Source organism: Schistocerca gregaria, chromosome 6 (assembly GCF_023897955.1).
Source record: "Schistocerca gregaria isolate iqSchGreg1 chromosome 6, iqSchGreg1.2, whole genome shotgun sequence".
Classification (NCBI taxonomy): Eukaryota; Metazoa; Arthropoda; class Insecta; order Orthoptera; family Acrididae; genus Schistocerca; species Schistocerca gregaria.
In genome coordinates this window covers 2,471,888-2,487,290 of record NC_064925.1, presented here as the reverse complement: position 1 = coordinate 2,487,290, position 15,403 = coordinate 2,471,888, and the positions used below count along the sequence as shown (strand labels likewise).

Below are 15,403 nucleotides of genomic sequence, written 5' to 3'. Positions count from 1 at the left end.
AGAAAAAAAAACAAACCCATATGTTCGGATACAGCACTAGAAGTGTCTTGCTTGACACAGTCATGTCATTTAAATAACTGGGCATAAAACTGCAAATTGATATGAAATGGAAGGAGTACATGACAATTGTATTAGGAAAGGTGAATAGTCTAATTAGATTTATTGGGATACTTCTAGGGAAGTGTGGTAGGTCTGTAAAGGAGACTACATATTAGATGCTGGTACGACCTATTCTTTGGTTTATTGGTATAATACTGGGGAATTGCAGTCAGTCTACAAAGGAGATTGCTTACAAATCACTCATATGACCCATCCTAGAATATGGTTTAAGAGTGTGGGGCTCATACCAGATAAGACTAACAGATGATTTGGACTTATACAGAGAAGTGCTGCATGAATGGTCACAGATTTTTTTTTTTTTTCTTAAAAATCCGTAGGAGAGTGTCACAAAGATAGTGAAGGAACTGAACTAGAAGACTCTTGAAGATAGACGTAAACTATAACCGAGAAAGTCTATAAACACAGTTTCAGGAACTGTCTTTAAATGATTACTCTATGAGTACACTACAACCCCTACGTGTCACTCACAGAGAGACCATGAGGATAAGATTAGAATATTTACTGCACACACAGATGCATTAAGTCAATCATTCTTCCCGCAATCCATACGGGAATGGAACAGGAAGGATCCCTAATAATTGGTTGAGGCTCAGAGTACTATGGGACTTACCTGATAGTTGGTACAATGGTATGTAACCTCTGCTATGCACCTCACAGTGGTTTGCAGAGTACAGATGTAGATGTACAGTACTGCTTGAGTATGTGGGGTCTGTACCACATTCGATTGAAGGAAGACCCGAAGCAATTCAGAGGCGGGGTGCTAAATTTGTTACTGGTAGGTTCAGACTTCATGCAAGCATTGTGGAGAAGCTTGGGAACTCAAATGGGAATCCCTGGAGGGAAAGTGGCATTCTTTTTGAGGAACACTAGTGAGAAATTTTAGTGAAACAGAATTTGAAACTGACTGCAGAACAATTCTGTTGCCTCCAACATACACTGCATGTAAAGATCATGAATACAAGATATGAGAAATCAGGGCTCATGCAGAGGAGACACATAGACAGTCATTTTCCCCTCATTATATTTGTGAGAGGAACAGGAAAGGAAATGACTAGTAGTGGTATGGGGTACCCTCTGGGCCATAAGGTCGATTGTGGAGTATCTATGTAGATGAAAGGAGCAAAGGCAACAGGTCTGGAGCAGCACAAGATGTGTATACACATTTAATGTAGACAATTTTGAGAGCTGTGTGGAAGAAAATGACACTTCCAGAAGACAGAAAGAAGGGAGTAATTTTATCTGTCTTCAAGAAGGGATGAGGAAAGGATGTATAAAAAAATATAAGGGCTTTTTCCATATATGCCACTGTGCAAAAAGTCTACAAGAAAATTCTAGAGAGACAAATCTAGAGAAAAGTTGAAAAGTAGCTGAGGGAAGAACAGTGTGGCTTGAGGCCAGGGAAGTTCACAGTAGAACTGCTACAGAAGCATTACTACGAGTTTGCAGACATCTACGTTCTGTATTCACATTAGACATAGAACACTGTATTTGGAAAGGAGTATAGAATCAAACCGTATCAAGTACATAAGAATTATACATGGCAAATGTAGGTGCAAAAAGTGGGAAGAGATCCAATAGGACGGCTAATGCACAGAAATGATATGAAACAAGGCTGTGCACTTTCTCCCTTGCTTTTCAAAATTGTGGAGGATGATATAACGATAGAAGTGACAAGGAAATTGGCGACAGGATAACAGCGATGTTGTTGGTTGATGATTTGATGTTATGGAGACACAATGAGGAGGCAGCACAAGAGCAGGTAAATGTTTGGGGATAAGCCATGCAAGAATATGATGTTAAATGTAATGCAAAGAAGAATGATCTTTTGGCCAGAACAACTTTATAGTAAACATGACACTTGCTGACGAGCAGCTGAAAACGAGGAAGTTTCAAGTGTCTGGGGTGCATAGTACAGGAAAATGGAAGAAATGATGAAGAGATAAGTGAACGGGCAAGGTAAACTCATAGCTGAGTGAGAAGAGTTAGAGGAAAGATGTGAAACAAAGAAGCCCTCATAAAAGTAAAAAAAAATCCAAAAGAGAAAAGAAAACTGAGCCAGATTTGTGACAGAAAGGTGGTGGGGAGACAAAAGAATACAAAAAGGATTGTGTACTCCAGCTACAGCCAATGGCTGAAAACTGTACTGTGAAGACGATGACACTCTAAAATTCAATTTTTTATTAAAAACTATAACTCCTCCTTGTGTCAGTGTGTATATAAATAACTTGAAGAAATTAGGTTATCACCTATTGCAATAATTATATTTCTAAAAGTTTTTTCAAGTTATTTCAATAGAAAATATTTACCCATAGTATCATCAGGGAAACCTGTAGCCCTACACATCATATCACTCCACAACTGACTTTTCCCACATTCATTGTACCTGTCTAATTTATTTCTATTACCATAACTTAATAGCTTTTTCAAATTATTGGACAAGACTGTCCACAAGCATTTTTTGTAGATTTTTTTACCTGACATGACTAGAAATTGCATGGTAACATACACTAAATACAACATTTTCTTTCACTAGTATGCAATTATTGAGATAGAGACATTCATCCATTTTTCTAAATGGTTTGTTGTATACTGGTTGTATAACTTACATATGATTATAGAAAGTTGCATTGAAGCAACCATCAAAATTGTGTCAACCTAGGTTACTTGAACCAAATTTAATGAACAATTTGTATCTCTACTTATTACTTGAAAATAAATACTATTTCAAGGTGTAGCTCTTATTTCCTGCATTGCTGTAACACAGCTTTGATCATAAAAGGCTAATTAATGTGACTGTGCTGCAGTCTCAGAGAAATTGAAAGTTAGTAGGTAAAATTCTGAATACAAATACAGCCAAGTGAAGGATAAGTGACATACAAAACACAACAGCATAGGCAATTAGAAACTTACAGATACACAAAGAACAGGAAATGTGTAACTAGAGAGATAATAAAATGAAGTATTTTTTCTTACTGCTATTACTGACTAAATTCACTATCTACAGTATGTATGAGCAACTCACAACACACACAAAGTCTCAAGGTAACTATCCATTAGCTGTGCATTATTCTATAAAATGTATTCTGGAAAACAGGAGGTTTTGCAGTCAAGTAAAAATGTGTTTCACTGGAGAAACAGCATTCTATCTTATGTAAACCATGGTGCTCCTCTAGCTAGTTACTTTGTTGTACACTCTAGTGCACGTTTTCGACATACTGGTAGTGTAATTCGATGACATGGTTTACTAATGAATGTCAATCTGTTGCTGGTAACTCACCGGAAACATTCACTGACGAGTACAGTACATTTTACTTGTGCTTCTTCTGTTCCACCATAATTAACAATGCATGCCAGAAGTCTGACAGTTTCTGCTTTTGCATGGAAAATTGGTACAATCAGAAACGATGTTGGGTCTGGTGTTACTAGATTCTTTAGCATGTTGTGAAGTTCTGGATCAAGCTCTGAGGAAGAGGCTGTAATCGAACACCTCCTTTTTACTGCTACATGAAGAATGTTATTCCGTACCTGCAAGTGTATTAAACAAAATATTAAAATCCGAATCCAGAAAACAACCGTAAAACTAGTGATGCGACAAATCTGCAAAAGTTTTAACTAATGTAACAAATTTAACAATTCGATAGTAATCAATTTTTAATGTGTGAAAAACTGAAAAACACTCAAGTTGTTGACGCCAAGATCGAAAATCACTGAGTTACAACTAGCGTTCAATTAGCGCTTTACTACATCATGGAGAATTACAAAAGACTCACTGGAAATCGCAGTTCATGATCCAGCTGGTTATCGCCCAGGACCTGAACTAAAGCCTCTTCATTCTCAGGCAGGAGAGGCACCAGAAACACTAATTCAGCTCCCGTACGGTCTTGTAGCTGAAGATACAGTAACAATCATTGTTAGCATTGCTAGTTGTTAAGTCATTCGTTATTCGACGAAGTTTATGGACTCTGTCATGACTTACATATCTGTTAACTTTCTTCTGTATTTCGAAGCCATTGAGATCAAATAAGGATGCACAAAATTCTAGGAGGAGATTTGGGTCGCTGGGAAATGAATTTTCTGTTGCCATTGTTATGACTGTACCACTGCAGCCGGTGCTCACACTTTGCTTTAGGATTAGTTCCTCTCAGTCTTAATATTCTGTCGTTCTTATCTGCTTCGATAGTGACCAACGCAAAATGATATTTTGTCTGTATATGACGCGACAGAATGAACTACGTTTTATCAGCAATTCATAATCTTCAGCTGGTCCCATCCCATTGATTCCTTTCTTTCTTTTTTATCTTTTTGACAGTACTTCCAGAACCGAATCTACCGCAGCCTCTTCTTTGCCGGCAGAGATGCAGCACGGGTACAGTAGGTTATTGATTTCTATCTTTATGTCGTGCAAACGTTGTGGTTATAACTTTAGTTCTCGTTCGTCAGTTAAATAATTGCTGACCTGTGTGGCTTCGATTATTCAGATGAAACATTTCCTGTTAAATCGTTTCAAGTATCGAACAGTGAACCCACTTATTGTCTGAGTTGGTGCTGTGATATCTTTGGTCGGTGCGGATTCGATCCCTTTGGGCGTTAAAATAATGTGTTATTGAGAGTGTTGTAAATTGCTTTACACGTGAAGTTTTGTATGATATACAGCTTATTGACTGATTATTTTGCAATACAATGCACTACCATTAAACATAAGTCGCAGTCGTAGCACATTTATTTATACGTGCAGTTTAGTGAAGTGCTATTAAACATAGTTTACAAAATGGCTTCAAGTGATTCAGCGGGCGATGATTCGCTTTACCCAATAGCAGTTCTGATTGACGAATTGAAGAACGAAGATGTTCAGGTGAGAAAACGTTATTAATGAGGAATTTGTATACTGACTGTTAGCCCTTTAGTCTTGTGGGTATTTAAGTCGACGTAACCTCATCTGCAATTGCATGTGACAAACCGTTGATTAAAAATGATTATATTTCAGCTGCGATTAAATTCCATCAAGAAGCTGTCAACCATTGCACTTGCGTTAGGTGTTGAAAGAACACGAAGTGAACTGATACCTTTCCTGACGGAAACAATTTATGATGAAGATGAAGTACTCCTCGCATTGGCAGAACAGCTTGGAAATTTCACCCCTCTTGTCGGCGGCCCAGAACATGTACACTGCTTGCTGGTGAGTTTTAATATCACACAATCCTTTATAAGTAATGTTGATTTAATAGCTTTGTTGACATAGTTCAAAATGTGTAGTATGAAGTATTTATAGCATTGCCAACATAGAGCTACAGGTACAGTAATTGTTCTAGAGCCCCTAGTCAGTAGCACATTATTTGTACTCTGAACATCCCAAAATAATATTACGCTCCTTGGTGAGCCAGCTGTAATTTGAACCTTTCCTTTTACTTGGAAGTATTTCACGGATCAGTGTAACATTCCATGGCTACTGACACTCTTCCCTGCTGTGTCAACCATTTGCCACTGATTCAGTTATTAAATAAGATTCCTGCTACAGAATCAGTTTGCTATGTGAAAAATTATTAATGTGCTAGGAAATTATGGACCAGGATCTTAGAATTTGTTTTCCTTTTTTTGAGCAAAGATTGGGGAATTTTTATATGATCAGTATTAATTAGAATGTGAAAAGGCACAAAATGTGTTGACCTAAAGTACCAGTGAAGCAATTTATTTTTTATTTATTTAGTTTTCCAGTAAGGTTGAATATAATCTTTAATAGTGACTACTTTTGAACATTTGCATTAACTTTGAAACTATTGTCTGCATTAGGATGTTTAATTTTAATAAAAATATGATAAACAAAATGTTAAAACACATAAATAGATTTCCAGCATTCTTTGTGCACAGATCACATTGGTGCAATACATTGCTTATCACATTCTTCTTGCATCTCTAGTATTTGATTGTAATACAATTGCAGATAAACATTTGAAGGGATTGTCCATATGCCAAGTGAACATAATAAATGTGGTAAGGACACTTCACAGGTGCCCTGAGGTGTTTACTATATGTTATGTGCACAGTCTCTATTTACATCCAGTTGTACCTCACTTTATTATATGACCAAAAAGACTATATATAATAGTGCATGCTGCTGTAGTCAACATATTTTTAAAGTTAAAATTGTTGTTTTATTATTTTAACCAAACATGTATTGCAACAGTGTTCATAACATTTAGACCGCATGTAGAGTTGTCAAAATAATATGCAAATGTGCCACCACATGTGATCATTGATAATAGAATGTAATATCATGGGTACAAGTTTAATTTTTAATGGCAGTTGTAATTTCACAACCACATTTGATTAAAATTACACAAGTTTTTAAATGGAAAAGTATATTTGGGAATGCATATATGAAATTGAGAGTTTCCGTTTGCTGTAAACAGACATAGTAAATATTCTCTCTTCTTGAGAAACCAATTGATAGTTCTAGAAGCCCTGACAATGTATATCAGAGGGTTATCATACAGTCTTATTGTCTACATAAGAAATCGTTTAGGCAATATAATGTTTCTTTTCAGGGTTCCCTACTTCAGTCGATAAAAATAGAATGCTTCTAGGATAACTTTCTGTCTGTTAAGACCCCGCTTTTTCTCAGGAGCAACTAGTGGTATCAAGTTAAAATTTGCAAAATACATACTAAACTCCAAGGTCCTTTGGTGATGTAAAAAACTTGATCTCCTAAGTATGTGCAGACAAAAGATAGGGCTATTTGTCACATATTTTGATACCCAGAAACACACTTATTCAAACCTATTGAAGATATATATATATGATTAAATTTGTGTGGTACCCTCAGAGCGCAAATCCTACTTGCTCTTGTGTGGTTTTTCTACTAAAATTGTGCTTCAGAATTTTTGTGCGTACATGCATATCCCATTTTGCTCTGATGTGTTAGTGAGATGAGTCTCTTCTACCAACTTTTGACCTCCTCCTGCGTTGTCTTCTGTGCTATCTCATTTATTGTTTCACCTATTTAATAATTTTTAGTGTGTATCTAAATTGCAGCTACGATTGTGCTCAGATTGTCCATCTGCATTTTATACTTATTTTGGTGAATTTTGATGAATTTCATCAGGTGGGCATGCAATGGATGTTTACATTTAGTTCCCTCAGTTTGTTTGCATGATCATAGTCACTTACTGTTTTGTTTTGAAATCTATCCTATAGTGCGTTTAAATTTAGTTGCAACTTTTGACGTATGGCTGGCCAGAGACGGATGTGATGCTGTTGCCCGGCTAACACCAATGACAAGTCTGTTTTCCCTGCTACACCACCAGCGGCCTGGCTGGTAAAGCGCCCCTGTTGCGAAACCACGAGTAAACAATACCATGTGGCGTCATGCAGTAGGTGTCAGCAGTCGTTAGGTCTTGTTGTACTGTCATATTTTATGGCATTGAAATGTTCTGTAGTTATCATGTGTTGTGAAGAAGTGTTTTGTGTTTGCGTTGCATTAATAGCAACAGCGCAGTACATCTGAATAAGAGATTTGCGATAAAAGTATTGTCCAGGGTCGCCGTTCACCAGCTGGGAATAGAACATTGTGCTGCAAAACTTTCCTCGGAATTTGACAGTAGTAATGGACAGAGTGCCATACCACACAGTTGTGATGCATAAATCTCCAACAATACAGTGGAGGAAATATGATATTTTGCTCTGTGTACAAAGAAATGTTGCCCGAGATAAAAGTTGAACCTAACATGTATAAAGTTAAGTTAATGGAACTTCTAGTGCCATATAAGCCAAAGCTTCATGCCACCAGGTTGACAAATTGGCTAAACGTGAAGGGCATAGTTTAATCAGGCATCTTCCATATCATGCTCATTAGAACCCGACCGTGTGTATAGGCTGAGGGGAAAAGGCATTTATCGGTCGTGACTGTTATAGAAGAGCAGAAATTAGTTTGTGAGTTAAGAATTAAGTTTCTATTGTATTTCTCATTGCGGTGTTGTTTGATGTTATCGGTTTGTTGCTTGTCGCGTGTTAAGTCATTTAATTCAATTTGTGGCTTCTTTTGTTAGGTATGGTTATGATGTCTACGTTTAATAGTGCAAGTCTGCTTGCTGAAATGTGGGACGACATGTTGTCCGTTATTAAGCTTCCTGCAACTTTTTGGGCTTGTGGCGGAGATAGTTCAAATGGCTCTGAGCACTATGGGACTCAACTGCTGTGGTCATTGGTCCCCTAGAACTTAGAACTACTTAAACCTAACTAACCTAAGGACACCACACACATCCATGCCCGAGGCAGGATTCGAACCTGCAACCGTAGCAGTCGCACGGTTCCGGACTGCGCGCCTAGAACCGCGAGACCACTGCGGCCGGCGGCGGAGATTGTGAAATGCAGCGTATGGGAGGGTGTGGTTTTTTTCGTGTTATGGTGTTTGGTGGGGATTTTGCGTGTTGTTGGCTCAGTGTTATTTGCTGCATATGTTGGTAGTTGATGTTTTGGTATCGGCACTTGTGGTTGTTTCATGTGTCTTAGGGGAAGTACTCGATTCCCATTTTTTTGGGATCATCAGTTGTATTTGAGCTATATATGTCGTGGGAATTGAACTATTCCAATTTGTCGTCATAGCTGTGCTTTGGTATTATGAGCTGCTGTTGACCTATATAGGTCATGGGAAGTGACAGAATCCAATTTGTCGTTATAGCTATATGTTTTGATATCGTGAATTGTTGTTGACCCACATAGGTCAAGGGAAGTGTCTGATTCAAATTTTTATTGTTTTAGGTGTTGGTTCTGTGGTATCGACAGTTGTGGTGTATTTATAATTTGTGGAATAGTTTGTTTTTATTTTGTGGTATTGACAATTGCGGTTGAGATATGTAGGTGTAGGGAAGTGACCGATTCGTGTCGATGTTGTACATGTAGTGGTATTTGGGAATTTTGTGGTGCCTTTATGTCATCGTTTAGTGTATTTTGGGATCGTGGTGTGTGTCTGCATGTGTTTATATTTAGTCTGTCCCCACCTAAAATCCCCCAATTTCCCACACTGGTTAGTTTGATTATAGTTTGATTATAGTTTCTAAGGGAGATGTGTGTGTTGGTTTTATATTTATTTTCATGTTTGTTGTGTTTATGTAATGATATCATAGGTGCCATATTGGTGGCATTGAGAATGGTCGTTTCCGCCATATTGGTGACTTCATTGGTCAAATCAGATGGGTGGAATCGGACGCTTCTGTAATCCTGAAGTTTACGCTCACTGAGACTGAAATACTGACAAAAGAAACCACTGCAAATGTTACACAACAGGGCTGGTCTTGAGTTCTCAGCCATAGCAAAAGGCAGTTGAGGAGACATCGATTCGTGAAGGACTGTCACGAGCTTTGAAGAATACATAACTTCTCTTGTTATCCTGTTGTCAGAACACAGTAGAGTTTTGAAATATTTATCTGAGTAACATTCTAATTCTAATGCATTTGAAATTGCCACAGAATACTGAAATAGTGTTATTACACTAACAACTGAGGGCTAGTGAGCCCAATAGCTTTTGAAACGGTCCATTCTTGACATAAAAATAAACTTGTAACTTCTTCACTTATATTGTCACAAAACTTGCAGCAATTCTCATTTCACTAGCTATCGATAGCCCTAAGTAGTTACATTATTCACTGAAAAAGTCCGTAGTCATTTCGCATGTTAATCATATGGCAAAAGACACTCATGTTTGTGCACTGTTGTTTGTCAAAATCTTGTTTGGCTATCTCAAACTATTTATAAGATGGGCACTGTGTGAGTATTTCTCCCCCCCCCCCCCCCCCCCCCATTTATATATGGAGTGTGGGAAGAATGACTGATTGAATACCTCTCCGCGTGCTGTAATTGTTCTAATTTTTTCCTCATGATGCCTATGTGAGTGACTCGCAGAGGTTATAGTGTATTCCTAGAGTAATCATTTAAAGCTGGTTCTTGTAACTCGTTAATAGACATCTTGGGATAGTTTACATCTGTCGTAAAGAGTGCTATTTTAGTTCCTTCAGCACCATTTAGAGCAAGTTGCTAATCACTGCACCAAGTTGAAATCTTACTAAGATCTGACTGAATATTTATGCAATGTCTTTCAGGTAGTACTTCATTATAGACAGCTGCATCATCTGCAAAAAGCCTTATTTTATTGTTAATATAGTTTGCAAGGTCTTTAATATACAACAAGAACAGCAAGGGTCTCAATACACTTCCCTGGGGCACACCTGCAGTTACTTCATCTGGCGATGACTTTCCATCCAAGATTACATGCTGTGTCCTGCCTACCGAAAGGTCCTCAATCCAGTCAAATATTTCAGTTAATACCCCATATGATTGTACTTTTGACAATAAGTGTAGGTACAGTACTGAGTCAAATGCTTTCCAGAAATTAAGGAACACTGCATCTACCTAGTTGCCTTGGCCCAAAGCTTTCAGTATGTCGTGTGAGAAAGCTGCAAGTTGGGTTTCACATGATCGATGTTTTCTAAATCCATACCTGTTGGAATTGCCGTGGTATTTGTTAAAGATACCTCATTATGTTGTAGCTCAGAATATGTCCTAAGATTCTACAGCTAATTGCTGTTAAGAATATTGAATGGTAGTTGTGTGGATCACTTCTACTACCCTTCTTGTAGACAGTTGCGACCTGTGCTATTTTCCAAGAACTGGGCTAGCCTTTACATATGACCAGAATTTCTTTGGGTTCTGAGAAAAATCACTTGACAATATTGTGCTGTGGTAACCATTGAAGGCATCAAGCATTGCTCTTTTCATAGCCAAATGAATTTCATTCAGCGCCTCTCTGTCTCTAGCCCTACCATTTGTTTTACACTTATTGTGCAGTAATCTCTGTTTCCTTAGAAGTTTCTTTGCAGTGACTATATACTACAGAGGTTCCCTTCCATTATGAATTGTTCTACTGGGTACTTACCTATCCAATGCATGGTTAGCTATTCTTTTAAACTTAAGTGAGAATTCCTGTACATGATCCTGTCCTGTGCTGAAAGTTTAAAGTTCCTCATTGATATATGACACTACGTATTTTTTATATAAGTTACTGAACATGTATATCTTTCTGCTTGTTTTCGTTGTCCTTTGCACTTTGGTAATCATTGTCGCTACAGCTGATCATGGTCACTGGTACCAGTTTCCTCAAAGAGGTCAGGTCTATTTGTTGCCATTAGATCCAATATATTTCTGTCAGAGTTGAGTTCCTGACTGTCTATTCTAGATAGTTTTCAGAGAAGGCATTTAGTAAAGTTTCACATGATGTCTTGTCATGGCCACTACTAATGAAACTATAATTTTCTCATTTAATTGTTTGGTGGTTAAAGTGTCCACCGATGATTACAATATGATTGGGGAACTTATGTACAAATGAACTGAGTTTTTCTCTAGTGATTTTGGTTAACATCTGGAGAGTGGTCTGCTGAATTATAGAAGGATCCAATTATCATTCTATGCCCAACCCTGAGACTTCATCTTGCTCAGACAATCTCACATGCAGCCTTGATTTCTATCTCGCTGGATATGGGTTTCTTGTCCATTTCCCATTTGCCTATCCTTCTGTCACATTTTAGTGTTTATGTATTGAAACCATTACTAAAACTAAGATACCGTTCAAGAAACATTACACAACAATGATGTTATAAACATCTAGACAGCTATTTCCAGTTCGTGACTTCACATGTGGTGGTATCATGTTGACAGTCTAAAATTTCAGTTGTAGAGAAAAATCCATTTGTAGAATATAGTGACTATTGTGTGAGCACACGCATCAGTCTAAATCTGAACATCCTCAATGGCAATGTTTGAACATCTGGCAGGAGGTGGGTGAACATCTTCAGGGGTGCAGTGGGAAAACTGTCAAGTTTGTTGTTGTTGTGTATCTCTTGTCTCTTGTAGAAGGATCCTTTATTTTCTTTTTATCCTTGATTTTCTTGTATGTAGACAAGCTTCTTGAATACATACTGGCCAATATTGTCATTAATCCCAGCTGCTTGAAAATGGGTCTGCACTGGCCAAATGTCTTGCAGCAAGATTTATCAGGGTTGCCACAGGTCCTGGAAAGCGGGGGATATCAGGCAATTTCAAATGTGTCAGAGAAATCAGGAATATTTGAAAAAACACTTGAAAAATCTCATTTTTTGTCTCCTTGGATGAAATGGTTTGTGAGATGCCATGCATCGTCTGTGGTTGGGTGCGGCTGAGCACGTGTGCTGCTTGCCTACTACCTCACCCCTACTACTTCTCCCCTTCTACCACTCCCCTCAGCTTGCAGTCAGTGCTTCCACCATTTGTTGCATGTAGCCTAGCAGCCACAGATGAGAGGCACGGAGACGTGAGGAGTGGTTTGTTTGGATCTGATTCTTAGAGATTATAGACAGCAGTCATGTGTGCACGAGTCGTGTGTGTGCGTGTGTGTGTGTGTGTGTGTGTGCGTGTGTGTGTGCGTGTGTGTGTGCGTGTGTGTGTGCGTGTGTGTGTGTGCGTGTGTGTGTGCGTGTGTGTGTGTGCGTGTGTGTGTGCGTGTGTGTGTGCGTGTGTGTGCGTGTGTGTGTGTGTGTGTGCGTGCGTGTGTGCGTGTGCGTGCGTGCGCGCGCTCTTATTTTCTGACAAAGGCTAACAGTCGACAAATTGGTTGAGAGATTGTGATTGTCTTTCCTACATGCTTGTGTGCGGCTCATCGATCTTCTTTTTGGTGAGTTGCTACCCATCCTCATGATTGATTCCTAGAGTATTTGCACAAGTTATCTGTTGCTTGAATTGATCATCGTGGTCCCATTTCATGTACATATTGTCTGTGACTTGTTTTTAGCTGGCCACACCAGTCGATTTCTGTAACAGGCCAAAACCACAGGCTGTTTCTGTGGGTATCTCTAACGGATCAGACTGCTGGTCTGAAACCTTAGCTTCCCACTAACATGCAGGTCCTGCCCATCAGGTCTAGTCTCGCCGACCTGCCAGCAGGCCAGGTCTGTTTGCACTCCAGGGGACTCCACTCTTCATCGGGTTTTTACCTGGCTCCTATTGGGCTCCAGCTTTTGCAGCATTTTCCCCTTCTGTGCTGTATCTCCATCTTCTTGCTATTCTTTTTCCCCTCCCTTGGGGAACATGTCTGGGGTGTTATTGGGAATGTTGTGCATTGTCTGTTGCTGACGTAAGAACAGTCTCGCCTTGCTTTTCCTTTCTTTGTATCCCTTCTCTCGTTCCTCCACTGCGGCATTTGCGGTTTCTCTCTTTCTTCTTCTTCCTCCTCCTCCTTTTGCCCTCCTGAAGGCTGGCCCATGTGTCCGACACATAACAGGTGACTGGGTAACGAGTAATTCCCAACCTCAGGTTGATAGGTTCGCACGTACCCCCTGGTACAGGATAGGCCTATGGCGGGGGATAGCCTGAGCTGCAACCTTCCCAAATTGCCGATTGGTCCCTCTGTCAGGTGTTAGGAAGGTGTGACCTGAAGTGTGAATAATCACCTGAGGTGGGTGCACCCGCTTGTGAAGCCCCGCCGCCCCCCCCCCCCCCCCCTCTCCCCCCAGTTGGAAGGAGCACGCTGTCGGAGACGCTGGCAATCGTGGGGATTTTCTCGTAATGAGTCAATCAACAGCTACGAAATGTAAATGTAATGAAACTAATGATTCAAAGACTCTTCCTGCTGCACCGCAGTTCCTCACGCTCTCACGTACTGAAGACTGTTAGTCTTCACCACAGTAAATCCCCTTATTATTCAGAAAGGTGTTGATGGAGTTGCCAGCCGTGTAAAATCCTGCTCTTGTTTATGGAATGGAACTTTGCTTTTGGAAACTACTTCTGATTCTCAAGCACAACAACTGCTTGCCGCCTCGCTTCTCCATGGCTACCCTGTTCGAGCTGAGGCCCATAGAACTTTGAATTCTTCCCATGGTGTTATTTACACTTGGCTGCTCAACAGTCTAACCAAGGCCAAAATCCAATCTTACCTCTCTGATCAGGGTGTCATTGCCATCCACCAGGTAATGAAAAAGGTAGATTCCTCCTTAGTGCCCACCTGCACTTTTTTTTTCATCTTTGAAAGAGTGGTTCTTCTGTAAAAGATCAAATCAGGCTATGAAATTATTACAGTCCAGCCATAAATTACGAACCCAATGCGCTGCCATCAGTGTCATCGTTTCAACCACACTAGAATGTCTTGTCGATACCCAGCGAAATGTGTAACCTGTGGTAGGTAAGCGCATGAGGGTGTTTGTCCACCTCCTCCCCATTGTATCAACTGCAATGGCAGCCATGCCGCCTCCTATCGGGATTGTCCCGCGTGTCTTGAAGAGAAGGCTGTCAAAGAGATACGGGTTAAGGAAAAAGTGCCTTACATGTTTGCTCGCAAGTAATTGGCTAGTCGTAAATCCTGCATTCTCCCGTGTGGCACCTATAGTTCTGTTCTTGTTACCCCTCACTCCATAAAGGACACTGCCACTCAGACGTGTGATCCCTCTAATTCAGCTCTGAGGTTGTGAAATCACCCAGTGTCAAGTTAGCTTCGCTATGCCCCCGTCCAGCTGTGCAATAAGCCATCAAACTCTCTCCTCAAGGGGCAAAGCCATCAGCTTCACAACTGGTAGGCCGGAAAGGACAGAAGGAGTACTTCCATTAAGACTTACACGTCCCTCCAGCCAACCGACATCCGAATCTTCCTCTAACTGGAAAGGCTCGAAGTAGTCAAACAAAGGCAAACGTTCTTCTCCTTCACCGACTTGCAGATCCTCTTTGATGGTGTCACCACGTGATACCTTAGCGTGGCTGGCCTCTGTGTGGCCAGTGTGCATCTCCTACCGTTTTTCAGTGTTGGACTCCACAGACTGACAAAACAAGCAATCCAATGCTTCTCTGGACCCCATGGAGTAGGATCCTCCTGCTTCTCTGCCCTGTAGTAGCGACTCTTCACAGGCTGTCACTCGGCAGCTGCCTACGTGACACTCCTATATCTCTTCCTCATCATGACTCCGCTTCAATGGAACGTTTGTGGCCTGTGGTCCCACACAGAGGATTTACAGCTGCTTTCAGCATTGCAGCATCCTCTAGTACTCTGTCGTCAGGAAACAAAATCGCGCACTCACTACCGCTTAGAGCTTTCATATTTCTTACTAGTTCGTTTTAACCTCCCCCCTAAGGTCAGCATTCCATCTCATGAGGGCATTATGCTTCTGATACGGGATGATATTCACAGTCTACCCATCTTCAAGCTTTTGCAGACTGCATTTTCCTTCCCCACCTGACTTTTTCCCTCTTTACCATTTATGTCCGTCCGTCATTCGAT

General features: G+C 40.1%; 2 protein-coding genes across 2 annotated transcripts in view; one reads left to right on the top strand and one right to left on the bottom strand.

The window, feature by feature from the left end:
• The window catches only part of LOC126279039 (cGMP-dependent 3',5'-cyclic phosphodiesterase-like), a 227,079-nt gene extending 222,653 nt beyond the window's left edge, over positions 1–4,426 (bottom strand). Inside the window, exons 1-3 of the mRNA XM_049979443.1 lie at positions 4,097–4,426; positions 3,891–4,007; positions 3,398–3,645 (exon numbers count right to left, since the gene is read on the bottom strand). Of these exons, the coding sequence (XP_049835400.1) occupies positions 3,398–3,645; positions 3,891–4,007; positions 4,097–4,204 (473 nt within the window). The 5' untranslated portion in view covers positions 4,205–4,426. The remainder of the gene's footprint in view (positions 1–3,397; positions 3,646–3,890; positions 4,008–4,096) is intronic.
• Positions 4,427–4,578: 152 nt separating this feature from the next.
• LOC126279040 (serine/threonine-protein phosphatase 2A 65 kDa regulatory subunit A alpha isoform-like) overlaps positions 4,579–15,403 on the top strand; it is a 91,875-nt gene continuing 81,050 nt past the window's right edge. Inside the window, exons 1-2 of the mRNA XM_049979444.1 lie at positions 4,579–4,972; positions 5,105–5,296. Of these exons, the coding sequence (XP_049835401.1) occupies positions 4,889–4,972; positions 5,105–5,296 (276 nt within the window). The 5' untranslated portion in view covers positions 4,579–4,888. The remainder of the gene's footprint in view (positions 4,973–5,104; positions 5,297–15,403) is intronic.